Source organism: Schistocerca cancellata, chromosome 2 (genome assembly GCF_023864275.1).
Source record: "Schistocerca cancellata isolate TAMUIC-IGC-003103 chromosome 2, iqSchCanc2.1, whole genome shotgun sequence".
Taxonomy (NCBI): Eukaryota; Metazoa; Arthropoda; class Insecta; order Orthoptera; family Acrididae; genus Schistocerca; species Schistocerca cancellata.
The window spans coordinates 1,141,391,133-1,141,414,369 of NC_064627.1; the positions used below are offsets into that span (position 1 = coordinate 1,141,391,133).

Genomic DNA, 23,237 nt, shown 5'->3' on the forward strand with positions numbered 1-23,237 from the left:
TCGTCATGAGAAAGTCAATTTGATGTGTATGCTACGGAAAGCATTCCATTTTTGCCGTAACATTGGTAGACTGTCAATGTCACGCAAAAATATGGGTAGAGTGTCACATTTCCCACAAAAATTCAAGTAATTTTCTACATTTCATGAACATGGAATTAGATACTTCCACGTGTGTCAATCTGCCGAAGAAATGTCTACAATACCACACATCCCACTAACTACCGTCAGAAATCGTTTTGGCTTTCCTAGCATCTCACAAATAATTTATCGTAACGCCCACCACCATAGTCAAATGGCTCTGAGCACTATGGGACTTAACATCTGAGATCATCAGTGCCCTAGAAGTTAGAACTACTTAAACCTAATTAACCTAAGGCCATCACACACATCCATGCCCGAGGCAGGATTCGAACCTGCGACCGCAGCGGTCGCGCGGTTCCAGACTGAAGAGCCTAGAACTGCTCGGCCACAGCGGCCTGCCCACCATAGTCGCGTGATCGATTTACAATCGCGCGTTCGATATCTACCGTTTGCAGCCCGCGGCTTCGATAGGAAAACATTCTTGGAAATTACCACATTCTCCATACGCGTTATCAGATAGCAGACGGAACTCATTAAGTCGTCCTCCGTTCAAAGACGTCAGGAGCGAACACGACGTCGGACTGCCGCTGTAAGACGCCATAACTCAACAACGTCTCGTGGAGTGCATGATAATGTGACGACTGCGTAATTGCTTCACAACAGGTAGATGATGCGAAGATAAATACGTGATGTTGACAGTTTTGAGACTGGGATATGTAGTAATCACTTACCTCAGTCACCCAGGAAGCCAAAATCGTAGTTCCAGTTAGTACACTAACATGTTTTGTTACAACAGTAAACTGTTCGTTGTGTGAGGGAGAGGTACACCATTACGCTCAACTGCGAATGCGATTTGGAACTGTGTAATACGTTCATTACTACTCTGAGAAGACACGTCATAGTCGCTTTCAAATTAAACATTACAGTTTCAAACAGTTTGTACTTGTACGCAACCGCACCGTTATTTGTAATCGTGGAAACGTGTAATCGACGTCCGTGAATCAAGCGAGCGAAGAATAAATAGTACCCTATCTGTCATAATGCAGGCTTCTTAATTTAAATTGTCGCACGAGAAAACGGCTATAACCTCTAAAAATCTGCTCTTGAATACCGGTTTTTATGCACAGACTGTAAACACTACACCAAGATGAAGCTGAGTAATGGTACCGGTACGCAAAGAATCGCCGGTTCTTTTTGAATCTTTTTGTTAATCGTAACACCACTCGAGTGTTTACTAAGTATTGTCAATTGTCCGCAGTCTTTGGTTTTACTGCCGTATATTCAGTGACGATCAATTACTTCCAAAACATCTTTCACTTTCTGACTTATTGCTCGAAAACGTGTATTCACCACGGACGTGCAATACTGCAGAGAAAACCGTTAGCTACATGAAAATGAATAATGCTGAGTCATCAGTCCCGTATACAAAAACCACAGACTGTCTTTTCTGTGATGTAACACATCTGTGATACAAAACAAAAGATACTCTTATGACGTGAGCGCTGTAAGTAGTACTTTAGGCCTACTGTTTTGGTATCTTTGCGTGGTTGTTCATAAAAAATAAATACTTTGCAGGTATAAAAGGCTATTTGCAGTGTTATTTACCCGCTTCTGTCGGTGTCGCCACATCGGTGAAAACAGGATATTCGTATCAACCGGTATTTTTATAGTCAGAACAGTTGCCTGGGCCGCACAAAAAGAAGACGAGTATTTTTGGGCCGCGCATAATATACTTTAAAAAACCAGGATGGATCGATGAGAGAACAGCATCATGTGGCGAGAGTTCCAACTAGAAAACATTCAGTTTATCATAACTGTACATTATCGGAATTCTATGGATTTTTTTCCGATTGTGTGATAGATGCTCACGCTTTGGGTCGCACTCATATTTGGTCTCGGCCGCGGATTGGACACTCATGGTCTAGACCATGACTTTTACTTTCATATAAAATAAATGAGTCGCAGCGAGAGAGAAGGATGGCATCACACTTGGTTGCTTCAACACGAAGAACATTGTGCTAGTACCGGTATTTCTTGAGTGTGCAGACGACTGTAATCCAATATGGCCATTCACATGTAGCTACTGTACTGTTAAACATCAGTCAATCAACGAATTAATTGTATTTATTGGATGTTATTGATACATTTTCTAAAATCTACGTTCTCTTCACAGATTGTGTTGGTCTTATTTTGGAGCCTGTATCTCTCAGCACCACATATGATAGAAGATCGAGGCATAATGGAACGTTACCTGGAGTCCTGGATGAACCACTGTCTACACACAAATATTATCATTATTAGTCTGATGGAGATCATCATTTGTGCACCTAAGTTTCCCAGCAGAAGACGGGCTTTCGTAACAATTGTTGGGATGGTACTACTGTACAGCATAACGTAAGTAAATTTAAAAACAGGATAAACAATATTAAATTAAGCGAAACACTCATATCGTTAGTGTTAAAAATATTTATAAAAATTGGTGTTTTGATATGGAGAAATTTTTACAGTAATCAACATTTTATATCCAGGTATTCGCTGATCTTGCCTCTCTCTTTATTAGTAGATGTAATTTTTCCTTTCACCTGCGCAATAGAGGTTACCGTTTCTCTTCAAGTTTTACAGCTCCACTCTTTCCTTGCTCATTGAAGAAGTTTTCTTGATTCCTCTCCTGACCTCTCTTAAATACGTACATGCAGTTTTAAATAAATTAAATAGCTCGGGAAGGAATAAATTGCCTACGGCTGACTTCTAGATTAGGACCAACGACAGACACGGTAGTGTTTATGTATTGCTCATAGCAGAGGCGTAGATAATTTTTTCCTTGTTGGGTGGGGGGAGGGAGGCATGTTCAGTTCTGTTTAAGTACAAGATGTTCATTCAAGTCAGTATCCCCAAATATCAGCAACACTGTCATAACGTGCTTCAATCTTTAGAATTGGAACACAATCTGCATACGTTGGAAATTCTCATACAAATGAATGGAAATGTAAGCACCGTAGTAGAAAAATTGCGACGCCTATTAATGCTGATGTAAGTCACGATTTTTTTTCTCCTCTTATCATTCTTCTGACTGTTTTGATGCTGCCCACCACGAATTCCTCTCCTACGTTAAGCTCTTCCTCTCAAAGTGGCGCTTGTACCCTATGTCGTCAATTATTTGTTGGATGTATTCAAATCTGTCTTCCTCTACAGTTTTTACCCTTTACAACCCCCTCGGGTACCATGGAGGTTATTCCCTGACGGCCGGCCGGGGTGGCCGAGCGGTTCTAGGCGCTACAGTCTGTAACCGCGCGACCGCTACTGTCGCAGGTTCGAATCCTGCCTCGGGCATGGATGTGTGTGATGTCCTTAGGTTAGTTAGGTTTAAGTAGTTCTAAGTTCTAGGAGACTGATGACCTCAGCAGTTAAGTCCCATAGTGCTCAGAGCCATTCCCTGACGTCTTAACACACGTCCTGTCATGCTATCCCTTCTTCCTGTCACTGTTTTCAGAATGTTCCTTTTTTCTTCTTCGTCGATTCTGTGGTGAACCTCCCCCTTTCCTTATCTTATCACTTCATTTACTTTTCAGTGTTCTACTGTAGCACCTCAGTTTGGATTCCGTAGAAATACTGGAACACGTGAGGCAATACTGACCTTACGACTTATCTTCCTAGCATTTGTAGACTTAGAGAAAGCTTTTGACAATGTTGACTGGAATACTCTCTTTCAAATTCTAAAGGTGGCAGGGGTAAAATACAGGGAGCGAAAGGCTATTTACAATTTGTATAGAAACCAGATGGCAGTTATAAGAGTCGAGGGGCATGAAAGAGAAGCTGTGGTTGGGAAGGGAGTAAGACAGGGTTGTAGCCTCTACCCGATGCTATTCAATCTGTATATTGAGCAAGCAGTAAAGGAAACAAAAGAAAAATTCGGAGTAGGTATTAAAATCCATGGAGAAGAAATAAAAACGTTGAGGTTCGCCGATGACATTGTAATTCTGTCAGAGACAGCAAAGGACTTGGAAGAGCAGTTGAATGGAATGGATATAAGATGAACATCAACAAAAGCAAAACGAGGATAATGGAATGTAGTCGAATTAAGTCGGGTGATGTTGAGGGTATTAGATTAGGAAATGAGACACTTAAAGTAGTAAAGGAGTTTTGCTATTTGGGGAGCAAAATAACTGATGATGGTCGAAGTAGAGAGGACATAAAATGTAGACTGGCAATGGCAAGGAAAGCGTTTCTGAAGAAGAGAAATTTGTTAACATCGAGTATCGATTTAAGTGTCAGGAAGTCATTTCTGAAAGTATTTGTATGGAGTGTAGCCATGTATGGAAGTGAAACATGGACGGTAAATGGTTTGGACAAGAAGAGAATAGAAGCTTTTAAAATGTGGTGCTACAGAAGAATGCTGAAGATTACATGGGTAGATCACATAACTAATGAGGAAGTATTGAATAGGATTGGGGAGAAGAGAAGTTTGTGGCACAACTTGACCAGAAGAAGGGATCGGGTGGTAGGACATGTTCTGAGGCGTCAAGGGATCACCAATTTAGTATTGGAGGGCAGCGTGGAGGGTAAAAATCGTAGGGGGAGACCAAGAGATGAATACACTAAGCAGATTCAGAAGGATGTAGGTTGCAGTAGGTACTGGGAGATGAAGAAGCTTGCACAGGATAGAGTAGCATGGAGAGCTGCATCAAACCAGTCTCAGGACTGAAGACCACAACAACAACAACAACTGTAGCACCATACCCCAGACACTTCGATGCCCCTCTATTGTCGCTGTGCCACTGTCGATAGTTGTCTACCATATTATGCTACACTCCAAACATACATTCTCAGAAATTTCTTCCTGAAATTGAGGCCTAAGTTTGGTACTAGGAGATTCTTCTTGGACATGAATCTCCTCTCTTCCAGGTATTATTCTGCTTTTTATGCCATTTTTACTTTACCCGTCGCGGGTTATTTTTCTTCCGAGACAAGAAAACATCAATCGCCAATTTAGACATCAAACCACTCGCTTTCTCATTTCTGCTGCTTCTCAATAGTTTTGTCCTTTTCTGGTTTATTCTCCATTCATATTCTGTACTCGTTAGATTGTTAATTCCATTCAACAGATCCTGTAATTCTTCTTCAGTTACACTGAGGATAGCAATGTCCTCAGCAAATGTTATCATTGATATCCTCTTACCGTGAATTTTATTCTCAATCTTGAACCTTTCTTCTATTTCCGTTATCGTTTTTCCTTCGATCTATAGATTGAACAGTAATGACGAAAGACTACATCCCTGTCTTGTAGGCCTACCCTATTTAATCCGTGCACTTTGTTGTTGGTGTTCCAATCTCATTGTTCCCTCTTGGTTCTTCAAAAAAAGTTCAAATGTGTGTGAAATCTTATGGGACTTAACTGCTAAGGTCATCAGTCCCTAAGCTTACGCACTACTTAACCTAAATTATCCTAAGGACAACTTAACCTAAATTATCCTAAGGACAAACACACACTCGCATGCCCGAGGGAGGACTCGAACCTCCGCCAGGACAAGCCGCACAGTCCATGACTGCAGCGCCTCAGACCGCGAGGCTAATCCCGCGTGGCTACTCGTATTTGCATTGTTGTGTTTCCATTGTTGTGTTTCCGTAAGCTTGCCATCGTGCGCTGGTTGACGGCTTACCTTAAGGAACAGCGTGTCTGTAAAAGTTGTGCTTCAAACTTGGGAAAAACGCTGTAGAAATCAAATACTGCAGCAAAATTTTGGAAACGACGCTTTAGACCAGATACAGACTTGCGCCTGGTATAACCGCTTTAGAAGCGTGTGGATATCATCAGTCCCTAAGCTTACGCACTACTTAACCTAAATTATCCTGAGGACAAACACACACACTCATGCCTGAGGAAGGACTCGAACCTCTGCCGGGACCAGCCGTCTTGGTTCTTTAACATGTTGTATATTACCCATCTCTCCCTTAGCTTACTCATATTTTTCTCAGAATTTCGAACGTGTTACATCTTTTTTCGTTGTGGAACGCTTTTTTTTAGGTAGACATGTCCAATGAAAGTGTCCTGATTTTTGTTCACTCTTTCTTCCATTATCAAGCGCAACGTCAGAACTGCCTCTCTGGTGGCTTTCACCTTTTGTAAAGCCAAATAGATCGCCAGCCAACAGTTCGTCAATTTTTTTCCATTCTTCTGTATATTATCCTTGTCAGCAGCTTGGATTCATAAACTGTTAAGCTGATCGTGTGACATATTTACTAAAGACAGTCGGGGTCGCATATGCATATGCATAAATAAGTTAAAATATTAAGAGATCGCTGTAAATATTTTGATTGTGTGACTTACACTTATCTGGCCTTGCCATCTTTGGAACAGTGTGGATTACATTTTTTTTTTTTCCGAAGGCATGTCGTCAGTCTCTTTGATTCTACATACCAACTTGAATAGTCGTTTGATCTCAGGTCTTCCAGAGCCCTTTTAAATTCTGACTCTAATATTGGATCCCCTATGTCTCCAATTCCTTCTTCTCTCGCACAAGTCCTCCCCCTCATAAACGCCTTTACCGTACTCTTTCCGCATATCCGCTCTCGCCTCTGCGTCTAGCAAGGGAATTCCCGTTGCACTCTTAATGTGGCCACAATTGTTTTTAATTTCATAGAAGGTTGTTTGGACGTTTCCGTATGGTGAGACAGTCCTCCCGACGCTCATTTTCTTTCCGATACCTTCGCATCTTTCCTGCAGCATTTCGCCTTGGGTACTCTGCCCTTATCCCTTATGGATGTGAGACCTGGACCATTAGAAAGGCTGAACGGCGAAGAATTGACTCCTTCGAATTGTGGTGTTGGAGGAAACTTATTAGAGTTCCATGGACTGCAAAGAGAACCAACAGATCAATATCGGAGCAAATTAAACCAGATTTCTCCCTGGAAGGTCTAATGTTAAAACAAAAGCTGACCTACTTTGGACACACAATGCGAAGGCATGCCTCGCTGGAAAAAACATTAATGCTGGGGAAGATTGAAGGAACTAGAAGAAGAGGACGTCAGAGGATGAGATGGATCGATGGCATCACAGAAGCAATGTGTTCCAACCTGGAAGGTCTACGGGAGAAAGTGCAAGACAGGAAAAAGTGGCGTGATTTGGTTCATGGGGTCACGAAGAGTCGGAACCGACTAAACGAATAGAGAGAGAGAGACTCTGCCCTTGCTGTTTGCGTCATTCCTAAGGGATTTGTATTGTATTCCTGTCTTTTCCTGAACATTTCTTGTACTTCCTTCTCTCGTCGATCAATTGATGCAGTTCTTCTTTTACCCAAGGTTTCTTCCTTTTACGCACGCCTGTCTTTCCAACAACTGCTCTTTTTTAGAGATGCCCATTCCTCAACTGAAGTGCCTACTGTGGTATTCCCTAACACAGTACCCACATCTTTAGCGAAATTAAGGCGCCACATACCTCCTCAGTACTTCAGTATCCCACTTCCTTCCACACTGACTCTTTCGTATGGTTCTCTTAAACTTCAGACTACCATACATCATTATCAAATTGCGATCTAAGCCTCTATCCGCTCCTACGTACACCTTACAGTCCAATACCTTATCCCGGAATCTCCGTTTGATCACGATGTAATCCAGCGAATATTTTGCGCCTCTAAACTGCATGTCCACTTCACAAGCTTCGTTTCTTAACGTAGTTACCAACATATTACTTAATACTTCAAATATGTCTCCATCGCTGAGTCATTTCTGTCAACAAACGAAGAAATGTAATTTTTTACATCTGAATTTGGAAATGGAGAAACGTTAACACAATGACACCTGTGTTCTGAACTGACTACATCAGACTGAGAACAAGGGGTAGAACCACAGCCAGCTTCCTGCATTTGTAACATATGTTCACCACTTTCTTTAACGTGTTGACTTGGTAATTCTGGTTTTCCTACTTTATCTTGAAAAAAAATGATTTAACTGATGCCTTCGAAAGTCAGTATTGTGCTCCTGGCTCCACGATAGTTCCAAAAATGCTGAAGTAAACATGTGAAATGTTCAGTGTTGAAATATTGTGACACTGTAGGGCTAAAATAATCAAAATACTCTATGTTAAAGTAAAGGAATGAAAGTAGTCTAAGTAAGGTGATTCTATAGAGTATGTGTTTCCTAATGTGTAATCTGAATAGAATGAACTGTTTAAAAATTCTTTCATAATGCGGAGCCACAGTCATAAAATATTTCTTCAAAGTTGGTACCGCCATCAGACTCTTGTTTATTTGCAGTGTTGCATTTACCCTTACACAATCATGATTTCGGCTTCAAAGTGCCATTATCAAGTGTTTTAAGTTTCATACAGTGCCTAAGATGGCATACTCTCGTATTTTAAATACGACGCCGAACTCATGATCGTGTAAGTGTAAATGTAAACCGCAAATAAACAGTCTAATGGCGGTACTGACTTTAAAGTTTAAAAATTCCACAGACGAGATAACGGACCGATTCAACAAAAGCACAGCACAGCATTTTTGAAATTCATTACAACAAGATAACTATTAACTTTGAAGGTATTAATATGACAGTCAGTAAATTACTTTGTGATGTTTAAAGCTTTCCCGGCGTATGGAACAGTAAATTAATTTATTCGTTGATTGATTAGCTCCGTCGTGTAAATTGAAGAGTGTGGCTGTGGAGTGTCGAGTTATGTTTCTATAACTTACACGTTTATTTTGAAGTTTTTGGGTCGAAATTGAAAATAGTGATTGCTGTACAACTGTTCATACGTGACACGCTAGTCTGTTGTTTAAAATCAAATAGCTTATTCGCCAAAGTAAAAGCAATGGACATGTAACACCCCATTTCCTTCCCTTTCACACGTAGTGGCGGTCCAATCAATTAACTCGCTTCATACATAAGTGTTTGCGTCAAGTAACCTTGCAGTTTCTTCTTTCTGCCCTAAGAGCCACTGCATTCGCGTTACGTGACCATCCTATACAGCACGTCCAACTTCTCTTGAGGCAGTGCCTGGTATTTCTCAGAATCCGTCGGCAGCATTCGTAAGTTTTCGTGCCGCTTGCCACAGTACTTGCCAACCTACACGAACTGATAGGAAGTTGCACTACACTAGCCAATACGCAGTAAACTTCTTCACCTTGAGCTGTGCTATTAATTTCATTTTATTTCATATTCACAGCTACAGATAAGTATCACATGTGAATATGACATCGCCGTAACGCGCTTTCACGAAACCTTGTTACTTCCTAGCGTCTTTTCCGTCACAGCAAGTGGTCAGATCGTAATGAGAGCTATTGGCTTATGGCAGAAAAACACTTCCGCCATAAAAGATGTAAGTTGTTTCGCCGTATTCTTACGTTTTCAGTTTCCTTCACCACGCTATGAATTTTTACTTTTTTCTGGATGAACATAATTTGAAAACTCTCAAAACTGCGTGTTTTAAGGCATAACTTGCAGGTTTCACAGATCAAGGAAAGGATCGGCAGCCCTGTGTAATTGTTAACAAAATGAAATATCAATCGAAAGCAACATTACATGCAGGGTGCTCAGAAACAGTCTGAAAAGCTTGTAAGTTGCATGGTAGGCTGTGCTGAGAAATAGCTGTTAAGAAAAAAAATTAGATAAGTTGCACCGTTTCAGAAATAATTAGCACTGAAGTTACCCAGTCAGGCCGTTGCGCGCGCTGATTCAAGATAAAGTTAGTGTCACTAGTTCTGTCAGCGTTGATGACAGCACACGAAACTGCTCAGCCTGTGGCTTGTGTTCGATCCTTACTGCCGTCCGACGTCCAATTTTTGTATCGCTCTCTTGTTAGGTTTTGGGAAATCAAACAAAGAACATGAAACTTCCTGGCAGGTTAAAACTGTGTGCCCGACCGAGACTCGAACTCGGGACCTTTGCCTTTAGCGGGCAAGTGCTCTACCATCTGAGTTACCGAAGCACGACTCACGCCCGGTACTCACAGCTTTACTTCTGCCAGTTTTAATCTGCCAGGAAGTTTCATATCAGCGCACACTCCGCTGCAGAGTGAAAATCTCATTCTGGAAACATCCCCCAGGCTGTGGCTAAGCCATGTCTCCGCAATATCCTTTCTTTCAGGAGTGCTAGTTCTACAAGGTTCGCAGGAGAGCTTCTATAAAGTTTGGGAGGTAGGAGACGAGATACTGGCAGAAGTAAAGCTGTGAGGACCGGGCGTGTGTCGTGCTTCGGTAACTCAGATGGTAGAGCACTTGCCCGCGAAATGCAAAGGTCCCGAGTTCGAGTCTCGGTCGGGCACACAATTTTAATCTGCCAGGAAGTTTCATATCAGCGCACACTCCGCTGCAGAGTGAAAATCTCATTCTGGAAACAGAGAACATGTTTGGCGACACCGTCTTTGTCAGGCCGCTTGAATTTGCGTGTGCAACAACCTGACTGGCTAACTTCAGTGATAATTATTTCTGAAACGGCGTAATTTATCGAATTTTTTTCTTAAAAATTACATCTCATCACAACCTGTCCTGTAACATCCTTAGAGGCTTTTCAGACTGTTTCTGACCATCCTGTGTTTAGTGCAGCAAACTGTAGGAAAGCCTCGCTATGGCCTCCCACTTCGCTCATACAGCGGACCCTCCAGCCATGGTAATTACGACCCTGTAATGAAGTGAGTAATGCAACATCTCCCATTCGTTATGAACGTTACCCTAGTCATTTCAGTATATATAAAGTCACATTTACACTCCTGAAGAGTTTTTCCCCAACTGGTCTATCTTCCAGAGCATTCCCCATATTTTAACGCATTTAAAAGACCACTAGAAGTTAAAGGCATTCTTGAAGCGACTGTCATGCTACTACCAACATTAAAACTCACAGTTATTTCAATATACCATTCTCCTGATAGTGATGCCGATGAATTTGTAGAGTGTTTAGATATACTTTTACACCGTACAGAAAAATATACCAAACACAAGACAGTAATTTTAGGAGATTTAAATTTTGATTTAAGGAAAAAAACACACAAAAATACTAATTTGCTTAACATGCTAAGATCCCATAATCTCTTCTGTGCAAATTATAGTCCCACAACACAACTTTCTTGTCTCGACAATTTTATCACAAATATACATAAAGATGATTTTGAATTGGGACTCCTTAATGTCGACCATCTGAGAGATCACAAAGGTATATGGGTAAAACTAACAATTAATGAAAAAATGGGGGATTGTGAACCAAGCCGGTATGTCAGGTTATTAAATGATAAAAGCATAAATAGCTTCAGGGATAAGCTGAAGGTACTAAACTGGAATAATATAATATATGCTTCCAACAATGTTGAGGAGGCTTGTAGCAGGTTTGTTAGTACTCTATCTGAAATTTTCAATACCTCCTGTCCAATGGTTACCAAACGAAACAAAACTATGGCAGGAAAGCATGGTCAAACTACTCTACATAAGTGGTTCACACCATATTTACAGAACCTAAGATTAATGGTTTTGATATGCTATGATAAGGTAAAAAATGGTAGTGTTGACAATGCAACGTATGTTAGCCTCAAGAGACACTATAGATCACAAATCAGATTAGCAAAATGTAGAGCAATTGATAACTTCATCATAAAACTCCAATAATAAGTGTAAGGCTGCGTGGAGGGTCATTAAAGCAGAATTAAGTACAGGTAGTCATAGTGTAAAAGTTACAACTGATGTTAATGTCACCACAGATTAATTTAACCTCTTTTTTATCAATGCGGCAAATCTAATCCCTCATCTCCTCATAAGAAGAGTTCAAAATCAAAATTCACAATCTACTAATATAAACTAGTTTTTACAAAACTTTGCTGATACCGTGCCAACCTGTAATTGGGGACATGTGGAAATAAGTAATGTAATTAAATCAGTGGCAAAGTTCAGTGACTCCAGATCAGAAATTATTTATGGCCTCTCAAATTTTGTGATAAAAAAAATAATCGACTTAATATCATTCCCTCTAGACACACTCATAAACTGGATATTTGACAGTGGTATTTTTCCAGAATGCCTAAAGAAGACAGTAGTAATTCCATTACACAAAAAGGGTGATAAATCCTGCACTAATAATTATTGTCCAATTTCTCTGATATCTGTTTTTTCAAAAATAATCGAATATTGTATACAAAAGCAATTTAATATGCATTTGTCAAAAACAATATACTAAGTCTCAATATGGTTTAGGGCACAGTTATCAACAATTAATGCTGTTGAAAATGTTGTTTCTATTGTGCAATCTTCTTTTGAATCCAAATTATTTGCTGAAACCGCACTAGTGGACTTAAGCAAAGCATTTAATAATGTAAACCACACAATACTGCTGGAAAAACGATGGTGTTATGACATTAGGGCTCTAGAACTCTCCCTCATTAAATCATATCTCAGTAACAGAAAGCAAACTGTAAGCTACAACAGTCAAAAGTCACTATTACTGAATGTCATTAGAGTTATACCCCAAGGATCAGTGCTTGGGCTATTACTGTTTATAATATTTATAAATGACCTGCCCAGCAATATGCCAGACAAATCTGCGATTTACGCAGATGATACAACTTTCATCAATTCAAGGAAGGACATAAATAAACTGAAGGAGCAAAGTAAAGATTTTCTCAGATTATCCAATATGTGGTTCAAAGCCAATGAATTAGTTATTAACTATGAAAAAACTGTAAATATATACTTCAGCTTATCCAATGCTGATATTGGGTACACTTCTACCAAACTTCTTGGCATATTCTTAGATATGAAATTAACCTGGCAGAGTCACATAGACAACATATCTCTAAAGCTTTCGGGAGTTATCTATCTACTGAAAAAAATTAAGTACCTGTGTTTCTGAAAGCCTGCTGATTAATTCCTATTATGCATTCTTTCATTGCCATATTAGCTATGGTATTCTTCTATGAGGTAATTCTCCATGGTCCAGGAAAATTTTTATTTGGCAGAAGAAAAAGCCATCAGGAGCATCTCTGGGATTACCAAAAATAACATATCATGTAGGTCATACTTTAAAGAATTACAGATAATGACACTCCCTTCTCTTTTTATATACAGCTGCCTTTTGTACATAAAAGAAAACTTTAACAGTTACAACCTTACAGTCCGTTCATAATCATAACACTCGTCAAACATTTAAGATAGACATACCAACAACTCGACTCAAGAAAACACGAGACATTTATGAATACATGGGAATAAGGCTTTTCAACACATTACCTGTGCAGGCACATTGTGTCTCTCTTAATATATTTAAAAGTAAGACTAAAAAATGGCTGAAAGACAAAGCTTTTTACAGTGTTAAAGAATTTGAAAACTCTTCAAAAATAGACCTGACCTACGAAACAACTTGTAACTCTGTTTGTACCTCTTCCTAAGCTTTTTTGTCTCTGTAGTTCCACATTTAACTCTTAAACACGTGGAGAAATCCTTACGTATAAAATGTATTATTTTATTCTGCACATTCTTTAAAATGCACACTTTACTTATGTGGGATATCTTTATGTATCAAATGCATTCCTTTATGATGTATGTTCTTTTAAAATGTATACTTTAGCTTTGTGTGATACCTCACAATAGTTATATTTCTTAATATGTAAATTGTACATTACTCATGACGACATCGATTGCATGTAAATGCTTAAAGATGGATAAATAAATAAAAAGACAATTTAAAGGTTATGGAATAAAATACATCACTTATTCTGCATATCTGGGATCTGACTGTTTGTTAGTATATTTGTGGGTGTATGTAGCGTTAAATGTCTATGCACAGGTCATGTAAATCACATAAATAACATTCCACTGATTTGCACGGTGATAGCACCCGATCCGACGAAATACCCTCAGACTTCATGAAAAACATAATAATTCCAATCCCAAAAAAAGCAAGTGTTGACAGGTATAAAAATTACTGAACTCTCAGTTTAATAAGTCACAGCTGCAAAATTCTTTACAGTTGAATGGAAAAACTGGTAAAGCTGACCTCGGGGAAGATCAGTTTGGATTCTGTAGAAATGTTGGAAGACGTGAGGCAATACTGACCCCACGATTTATCTTACAAGATCATTATGGAAAGGCAAACCTATGTTAATAGCATTTGTAGACTTAGACAAATCTTTTCACAATGTTGAGTGAATACTCTCTTTCAAATTCTGAAGGTGGCAGGGGTAAAATATAGGGAGTAAAATATTATTTACAATTTGTACAGAAACCAGATGGCAGTTATAAGAGTCAAGGGACATGAAAGGGAAGCAGTGGTTGGGAAGGGAGTGAGACAGGGTTGTAGCCTCTCCCCAATATTATTCAATCTGTATATTGAGCAAACAGTAAAGGAAACAAAAGAAAAATTTGGAGTAGGAATTAAAATCCATGGAGAAGAAATAAAAACTTTGAGGTTCACCGATGACACTGTAATTCTATCAGAGACAGCAAAGGACCTGGAAGAGCAGTTGAACAGAATGGACAGTGTCTTGAAAGGAGGATATAAGATGAACACCAATGAAAGCAAAACGAGGTAATGGAATGTAGTCGAATTAAGTCGGGCGATGCTGAGGGAATTAGACTAGGAAATGAGACACTTAAAGTAGTAAAGGAGTTTTGCTATTTGGGGACCAAAATAACTGATGATGGTCAAAGTAGAGAGGATATAAAATGTAGACTGGCAATGGCAAGGAAAGCATTTCTGTAGAAGAGAAATTTGTTAACATCGAGTATAGATTTAAGTGTCAGGAAGTCATTTCTGAAAGTATTTGTATGGAGTGTAGCCATGTATGGAAGTGAAACGTGGATGATAAATAGTTTGGACAAGAAGAGAATAGGAGCTTTCGATTGTGGTGCTACAGAAGAATGCTGAAGATTAGATGGGTAGATCACACAATTAATGAGGAGGTATTGAATACAATTAGGGTGAAGAGAAATTAGTGGCACAACTTGACTAGAAGAAGGGATCAGTTGGTAGGACATGTTCTGAGGCATCAAGGGATCACAAATTTAGTATTTGAGGGCAGCGTGGAGAGTAAAAATCGTAGAGGGAGACCAAGAGATGAATACACCAAGCAGATTCAGAAGGATGTAGGTTGCAGCAGGTACTGGGAGACGAAGAAACTTGCACAGGCTAGAGTAGCATGGACAGCTGCATCAAACCAGTCTCTGGACTGAAGACCACAACAACAACAGCTAACTAGGTGGTTTCCATAGGAATTCATCAGGCAAATGTGGTCACCAAGGCATCAACGTGAGTTCACTATAATGCTCCTCAAACCACTGTAGCATGATTCTGGCTCTGAGACGTGGACAATTACGCTGCTGAAAGATAACATTGCTATCGATGCTACAGCACTATACTGCTCCCACCAGCCTGCATCCGTGGAGTGCTTCATGTTTTGAGCCTCTCTTCATCCTAATGACAGCAGTTGTGGAGACTACCATTGACCTAGTGTAGCAAAAATGTAGTTCACCTGAAGAGCTGACAAATTTCCATTGATCGACAATCGAATACCAATGGTCCTGGGCCCACTGCAATAGCAAATGATGGTGTCATTGAATCAATATGTGAACACATAGGGATGGTCTGCAATGGAGCTCGATGTTCAACAATGTATGATGAATGGTGGGCTCTGAAACACATTTTCGTGCACCATCATTGTGCACTTTTGACAGAGATGCCACAGATCACCATTGACCCTACTTTACAGAGAAGACAAGCATCTGAACCCCACAATCTGTGAAGAGTAGTCGATGTCCAATAGTTAATCACCTAGTGGTAGTTTCACTGTCCATCTGCCTCTTGCCATAGATGCTCACGACTGTAGCGTGTGAACATTCGAGCAGTTTCGCTGTTTTCAAGACACTAGTTCACAGGCTCTGCATAATAATATTCTCCCCCCTGTCAGAGTCTCTTGTGTCAATGGATTTCCACATTTTTCGTGCATATCTTCACCAGGGTGATCCCCAGTCTGCATTTGTTCCACTCACAAACTGTACTTTTGTTACCACGTCACATGCCCACAGTGCCAACAGGTGGCATCCAATGTTGCAGTGGGCATTCAGTGTCGCTATGGGCAGTGGTAACAGTGTTTTGGCTTATCAGTGTAAACTGAGCGTGATTAAATTAACAAAACGGTTTAGTAACATGTCACTCTTCAAAAATATAAATCAAAAAATTATCATGAAATATCACCTCTGGTGAATTGGGCAAACAACACAATCTAACACACAGTGCACAACGCTCTTCTTGCTTTCGGCATAACAAAACATTTTGAAACTGCCACAGACTCTGTTCATTGTTTAACATTGAGGTAAACAAGTACACAGTCAGTGATTGGTCACTGACCCTAGGACACAGCCGCTGGATGTCGTACGGTCTTTGGGAATAGGTCCAGTATGTGTGTTAAGTGTACTCATGGGTGTCTGCAGAAATTTTTCCAGGAGGCAGTAGTGGTGGCAAGACTTTAGTAGAATTCCCATTTTTTTGTGTAAATGAGTTGGTCAGTTCCAAGACATGTCGTGCTATAGGAACTAAATTAAATAGGTGACACAAGAAATATATCTCACAAAGAATTGATGGTTATCTACTCGTTGTTGTTGTTGTTGTTGTTGTCTTCAGTCCTGAGACTGGTTTGATGCAGCTCTCCATGCTACTCTAGCCTGTGCAAGCTTCTTCATCTCCCAGTACTTACTGCAACCTACATCCTTCTGAAACTGCTTAGTGTATTCATCTCTTGGTCTCCCTCTACGATTTTTACCCTCCACGCTGCCCTCCAATGCTAAATTTGTGATCCCTTGATGCCTCAAAACATGTCCTACCAACCGGTCCCTTCTTCTTGTCAAGTTGTGCCACAAACTTCTCTTCTCCCCAATTCTATTCAGTACCTCCTCATTAGTTATGTGATCTACCCATCTAATCTTCAGCATTCTTCTGTAGCACCACATTTTGAAAGATTCTATTCTCTTCTTGTCTAAAATATTTATTGTCCATGGTTCACTTCCATACATGGCTACACTCCATACAAAAACTTTCAGAAATCACTTCCTGACACTTAAATCCATACTTGATGTTAACAAATTTCTCTTCTTCAGTAATGCTTTCCTTGCCATTGCCAGTCTACATTTTATATCCTCTCTACTTCGACCATCATCAGTTATTTTTCTCCCCAAATAGCAAAACTCCTTTACTACTTTAAGTGTCTCATTTCCTAATCTAATTCCCTCAGCATCACCCGACTTAATTCGTCTACATTCCATTATCCTCGTTTTGCTTTTGTTGATGTTGATCTTATATCCTCCTTTCAAGACACTGTCCATTCCGTTCAACCTGCTCTTCCAAGTCCTTTGCTGTCTCTGACAGAATTACAATGTCATCGGCGAACCTCAACGTTTTTATTTCTTCTCCATGGACTTTAATACCTGCACCGAATTTTTCTTTTGTTTCCTTTACTGCTCACTCAATATACAGATTGAATAACATCGGGGAGAGGCTACAACCCTGTCTCACTCCCTTCCCAACCACTGCTTCCTTTTCATGCCCCTTGACTCTTATAACTGGCATCTGGTTTCTGTTCAAATTGTAAATAGCCTTTCGCTCCCTGTATTTTAACCCTGCCACCTTTAGAATTTCAAAGAGAGTATTCCAGTCAACATTGCCAAAAGCTTTCTCTAAGTCCACAAATGCTAGAAATGTAGGTTTGCCTTTCCTTAATCTATTTTCTAAGATAAGTCATAGGGTCAGTATTGCCTCACGTGTTCCAACATTTCTGTGGAATCCAAATTTATCTTCACCGAGGTCGGCTTCTACCAGTTTTTCCATTCATATGTAAAGAATTCACGTTAGTATTTTGCAGCTGTGACTTATTAAACTGACAGTTTGGTAATTTTCACATCTGTCAACACCTTCTTTCTTTGGGATTGGAATTATTATATTGTTCTTGAAGAATTACGGCTGTAGTTTCCCCTTGCTTTCAGCCATTCGCAGTACCAGCACAGCAAGGCAGTTTTAGTTAGTGTTGCAAGGCCAGATCAGTCAATCATCCAGACTGTTGCCCCTGCAACTATTGAAAAGGCTGCTGCCCCTCTTCAGGAACCACACGTTTGTCTGACCTCTCAACACATACCCTTCCGTTGTGGTTGCACCTACGGTACGGCCATCTGTATCGCTGAGGCACGCAAGCCTCCCCACCAACGGCAAGGTCCATAGTTCATGGGGGTAGGGATCCACTCAGTATATGAATAAAAAGAAGCTGTGCTCCAGAATTTGTGTGGGGTAAAGAGGGGGAGGGTGTCCTATTGGCCCCTCCTGCCATGCTTTGTGGATGCCTATGGGTGTACTGTGTCACACCACAATGAATAAAACTTTAGGGCACTCTAAAGCATTTAGATATTTGATAAACAGTATATTATTTAAGCCATGTTCCTTTTATCTCAAGTTTAAGTTATCCCAAATGACACAGCTTTGCTCTATAGATATCTGTAGCAGTTGATATAAATTGTTGGTGCTAAGTTAAGCTTGACCTGAGTAGTGTGTGAGGGGTGCGGAGAAAGCATGACTGAGAATTTTGTCCCCACAATGTGGAGGAACGTAAGAAGGAGAAGGTTATCTGTCTGATATAAAGATATCTACATATCTATGCCCCTGGCTCATAGGTTGGTAACACGTCAATTTTGTCTACTGGCAGCCAGTTGGATGATATTTTCAGTCTATTTCCATTTATACTTCATAACAATCTCTTCCTTCCTCCACCCTGCCACCCCGTATGAACCATAGATGTTGCTGTGGTGGGGGTTTGCATCCTCCAGTGACACAGATAACCACATTGCAGGTGCAACCACAATAGAGGGGTATCTATCAAGATGCCAGACATATTTGTGGCTCATGAAGAGAGGCAGCGGCTTTCTCATTGGATGCAGGAGTAACAGTCTGAAGTGGTGATTGACATGGCCTTGTAACAGCAAACAACCTGGCTTTAGTGTGCTGGTACTGCAAACAGTTGACAGCAAGAGAAACTACACTCTTTTTCTTCTTTTTTGCAATGGCATGTAGCTCTACTACATGATAAATGATGATCGCATCCTCTTTAGCAAAACATTGCAAAGGTAAAATAGTCCTCTGTTTTAATCTCCAGGCAGGGATTACTCAGGAGGATGTCACATCAGGAAAAACAAAAATGGCACTATTGATTGAGTGTGGATGACTTAATTGGGCAGGTTCATTAAAAAATTGAAAAGAAAAATGGATAAATTGAAGTTAGACATGGTGCGTATTAATTACATTCAATGGCAGAAGGATCAGGACTTCTGTTCTGGGAGTACAGGGTCATGGCCCATCGAACATAGGCCGGTGTGAGGTGGAGCGTACACCTTTAAGTTAAGTAGTGGTTTTGACTTTGTACATATGTACTGTTTGTGTTTTCCTTTTTTTCGTTTATAAATGTATAGCTATGGTGTTCTTTTAATCATTGACAAAGGTCTTCTTAGGCACTTGTGGGTTTTATTGTTCTGAAGAAGGTGTAGTTATCTACGCCGAAACCTAGGTTAACACTAGGAGCTTTTTTTGCAATCGAGGCGGGTTTCTAGTTTTTTAATATATTAACTAACGATTGCTGACGCACTGCGATGTTGAAGGTTCTTAAAAGCTGTAGCTTGTTCTTTCTGCTTTCTGTATCACTGACATGTACAGTGGATTCTCTTCACTCCTCTCCTCATTAGATCTCTGAAGGTGACAAAAAAAAGTGTGAGAAGACATCCATCACTTTATCAGCATCCTTGCAGTGAAGTGCATATGAATAGCAGAGATAATTTAAATATCATATAAGCTGTAAGCTCCATTTGTTATCTGTGATTTTCTTTGTTGCAGGGCAAGTAGTTGTCGCATGCTGGGTGGGCCTTGGGCATATCCCATAGTAAAAATTATGTTCAGTAACTGGATGTCATTCATCGTGTTTCAAGCAATTTGCATCAGCATTGGATTTGCTGGTTATATTGTAGCAGAGCGCATAAACAACTTAGTACATGGTAAGTAAGAGCCACTTTGAATACAAATACAGCAGCTGGAGACTGTAACCATGTGTGTGTCAGCTGCACTTATATAAGGACATTTTTTGTGTGATATCTTATATGTTTAGCAGTCTTTTCATTGTGCCTCTCTCTGACTTGAAGCCTCTCCTATGTTGTGAGTGGCAGTCTATTCTTTTCATAATATTGTTGTTATTCTGTTCTGGATTTCTATTGTGAAAATAAAAACAAGCATTTCTAGATTGACACTGTGTGCCAGCCCGGAGCCTGAACCCATAACCTGGCCTTTTGTGGGAATGTTCTTGAAATGGAAATGCTCTTACCAGTGAGTTGTCCAAACATAATTCATGACCTGCTCTCACAGCTTCACTTCTGCCAGTATCTCTTTCCCAGTTTCCAAACTTCACAAGCTCTCCTTCATACCTTGCTTGATTAGCACTCCCAGAAGAAAATATATTGTGAAGAAATGTCTGTTACAGCCTAAATAAATGTTTCCAGAATACGTCTTTTGCTCTGCAACAAAGTTTGCACTGTTTCTAACTTCCTGAAATATTAAAATTGTATGGCCAGATGGCAACACACACACTCCCACATGCTGCTGCACAGTGAAAGATTCAGTCTACAAGCATTTCTGTTTACTACCTTAATATTCAAGACAAGGTCTATATTCTTTTTTAATTATACATGACAGGAGGAGAAATGTTATTTATTGCCTAAGCAAATCTTCTGCACTAACTTATACTTCTCATGCTTTCTCTCCAAAGTTTTCAGTAATAAAAACTTAGTTCCACAAGTGGATCAGGTGGCTACTAAATTCCAGCCAACAACTTTAAATCAAACAATGGAAACTCCGTGTAGGAATATCAACACTGTAGGAAAAGGGATGAAGTTAATATGCAACAAAGCACCAGTGTCACATCTACTACTTACAACTGGTCTAGGTTTAAGAAAATCATGCAGATACCTCTTTTAGGAACTGTTTCACAATACAGATATTCATTAATGACCCCTGTCATCACCAATATTTCTCTTTTCTCAAAAATTGTGCAGTGCACAAATGTAATATTGGGTCTAAAAATAATATCTAAAAAGACTTCAAACACTTAATATCAATTTAACATGCTACATTTAGCCAGACTTTAAACCCTCATATCTTGACCATGGATAAAGATTATTGATAAAAAAATTTTTTTGGCTTTATCCATTTATTTACCTTTGTGCCAAGTTTGAAGAACAGAAGTGGCATACCTCAGAACTCTCCCAGAAATATGTGTTTTTTTGCACATAAAATCCAAATGAACCAAAAATTTTTGAACAGTTAAAACTTATCTTACGTTTGATGCACTGACAGACGAAATTTGAACCATCTGTCTTCCTCCAGTCCAGAGTTATTTAAGGATGACTGTTTTTGCACATACAGATGGTGCCTTTAGCTGAGTGTTAATTCCATCACACTTAAAACCTGAGCAAAAGGATTTAACTGATTCCCACAATCTGCCTGGATTCCAGCTCCAGTTTGTCATTCAAACCTTGCTTAATATACTGTAACATAGCTACAGTAAGACAGGTGTTCAAATGGCTATACAAATGGCCACTGGTTCTGACTAAACCAAAACCTTTTTATACCCTATGTTTCTAGTTCAGATTTGCTACAGCACTTCCATGCTGTAACAATTTACAGTTAATATTTATATACTTTCGTAGAACTGATTATGGAGTCTGATGTCTCTGATACAGTTAGTATGTTGAAATATCACAATTTTCATATTAAGACTTTATGAAATGTATATTGATTACAGTGACCTAATTATTTCTGTGAATCACTTTGAAACTGCAGTATAACTTTTGTTGCTAGCATTAATCCTGGGTCTTTTCTGTGAGCAATATCAAATTTAGTATTAGTCTACATATAAACTCCACAAAGGATAAGTTAGCCTTATGTTTACATTACATTTGACATATTTTTGATTTGTGGTACAATATCTCCATAAATTTATCAGAATAATTTCATCTTAAGTCAACAAGTTGTCATTAATACAGTAAGCTAGCAATGTCACAGTTTAAACTTCTGCATGTACATAACTTCACGTAAATCCACCTTTGGCTTTCCCTTCTATATGTAGTATTTCTTTTGATCTGAGCTTTTGACATTCACACAACAGCTTTCTTTTTTTTCCCTCAAGGCACTATCTATATTTTCCCTACTTATGTGTGCTTCTACCTCCTTACATCTGTCCTACAGCCATTTTTGCTCAGCCATTTTGCACTTTCCATCAATCTCATTTCTTATGTGTTTGTATTCCCTTTCACCTGCTTCATTTGTAGCATTTTTATATTTTCTTCTTTCATAAATTAAATTCAGTATTTCCTGTGACATCTAAGGATTTCTGCTAGGCCTTGTCTTTTCACCTATGTGCTCTTTCACTACCCTCACTGTTTCATCTCCCAAAATTCCCCATTTTTCTTCAATTGTATTTCTTTCACCTGTTTCAGTTAATTGTTGCCTATTGGTCTCTCTGAAACTCTGAACAAGCTTGGTTTTTTCAACAAATGAAAGTCCCATCTCCTTAATTTTGTAACTTTTTTGGAAATTCTTCAATTTTATTCTACAGTTCATAATCTGTAAATTGTTTTCAGAGCACACATATGGCCCTAAATGTCTGATGGTTTAAAATCTGGTTTAGAAATCTCTGTCTTGCCACTATATAATCAGTCTGAAACCTTCCACATGTTTCCAGATTCCTTCCAAGTCTACTACCTTCTTTAACAATTCTTAAACAAAGTGTTGGTGACGATTAAATTATGCTCTGTGAAAAATTTTACAAGACACCTTCCTCTTTCATTACCTACCCCCAGACCACAATCACCTATCATTTGATCCTTCTCTTCCTTTTCCTGCTATCAAGTTCCAGTCTCCCAGCATACTTAAATTTTTTCTCCATTAACTATCTGAATAGTTTCTTTTACCTCATAGTACATTTCTTCAGTCTCTTCATAATCTGCAGAGCTACTCAGAATATCAATGTGTACTACTGTGGTGGGTGTTGGCTTCATGTCTCCGTCAGCTGTGACAATGCATTCACAATGGTGTACACTGTATGTAGTAGCTTACATGTAATCCTCTTTTCATATTCATAATTAGACCTACTTCTGCATTATCCCTGTTTG

General features: G+C 39.4%; 1 protein-coding gene across 3 annotated transcripts in view; it reads left to right on the forward strand.

Moving 5' to 3' along the window:
- The window catches only part of LOC126150178 (androgen-dependent TFPI-regulating protein-like), a 286,309-nt gene that overhangs the window by 261,922 nt on the left and 1,150 nt on the right, over positions 1 to 23,237 (forward strand). For all 3 annotated transcript variants that reach the window (XM_049915861.1, XM_049915858.1, XM_049915859.1), the window contains exons 3-4: positions 2,255 to 2,475; positions 19,912 to 20,069. In XM_049915861.1, coding sequence (XP_049771818.1) covers positions 2,255 to 2,475; positions 19,912 to 20,069 — 379 coding nt within the window. The remainder of the gene's footprint in view (positions 1 to 2,254; positions 2,476 to 19,911; positions 20,070 to 23,237) is intronic.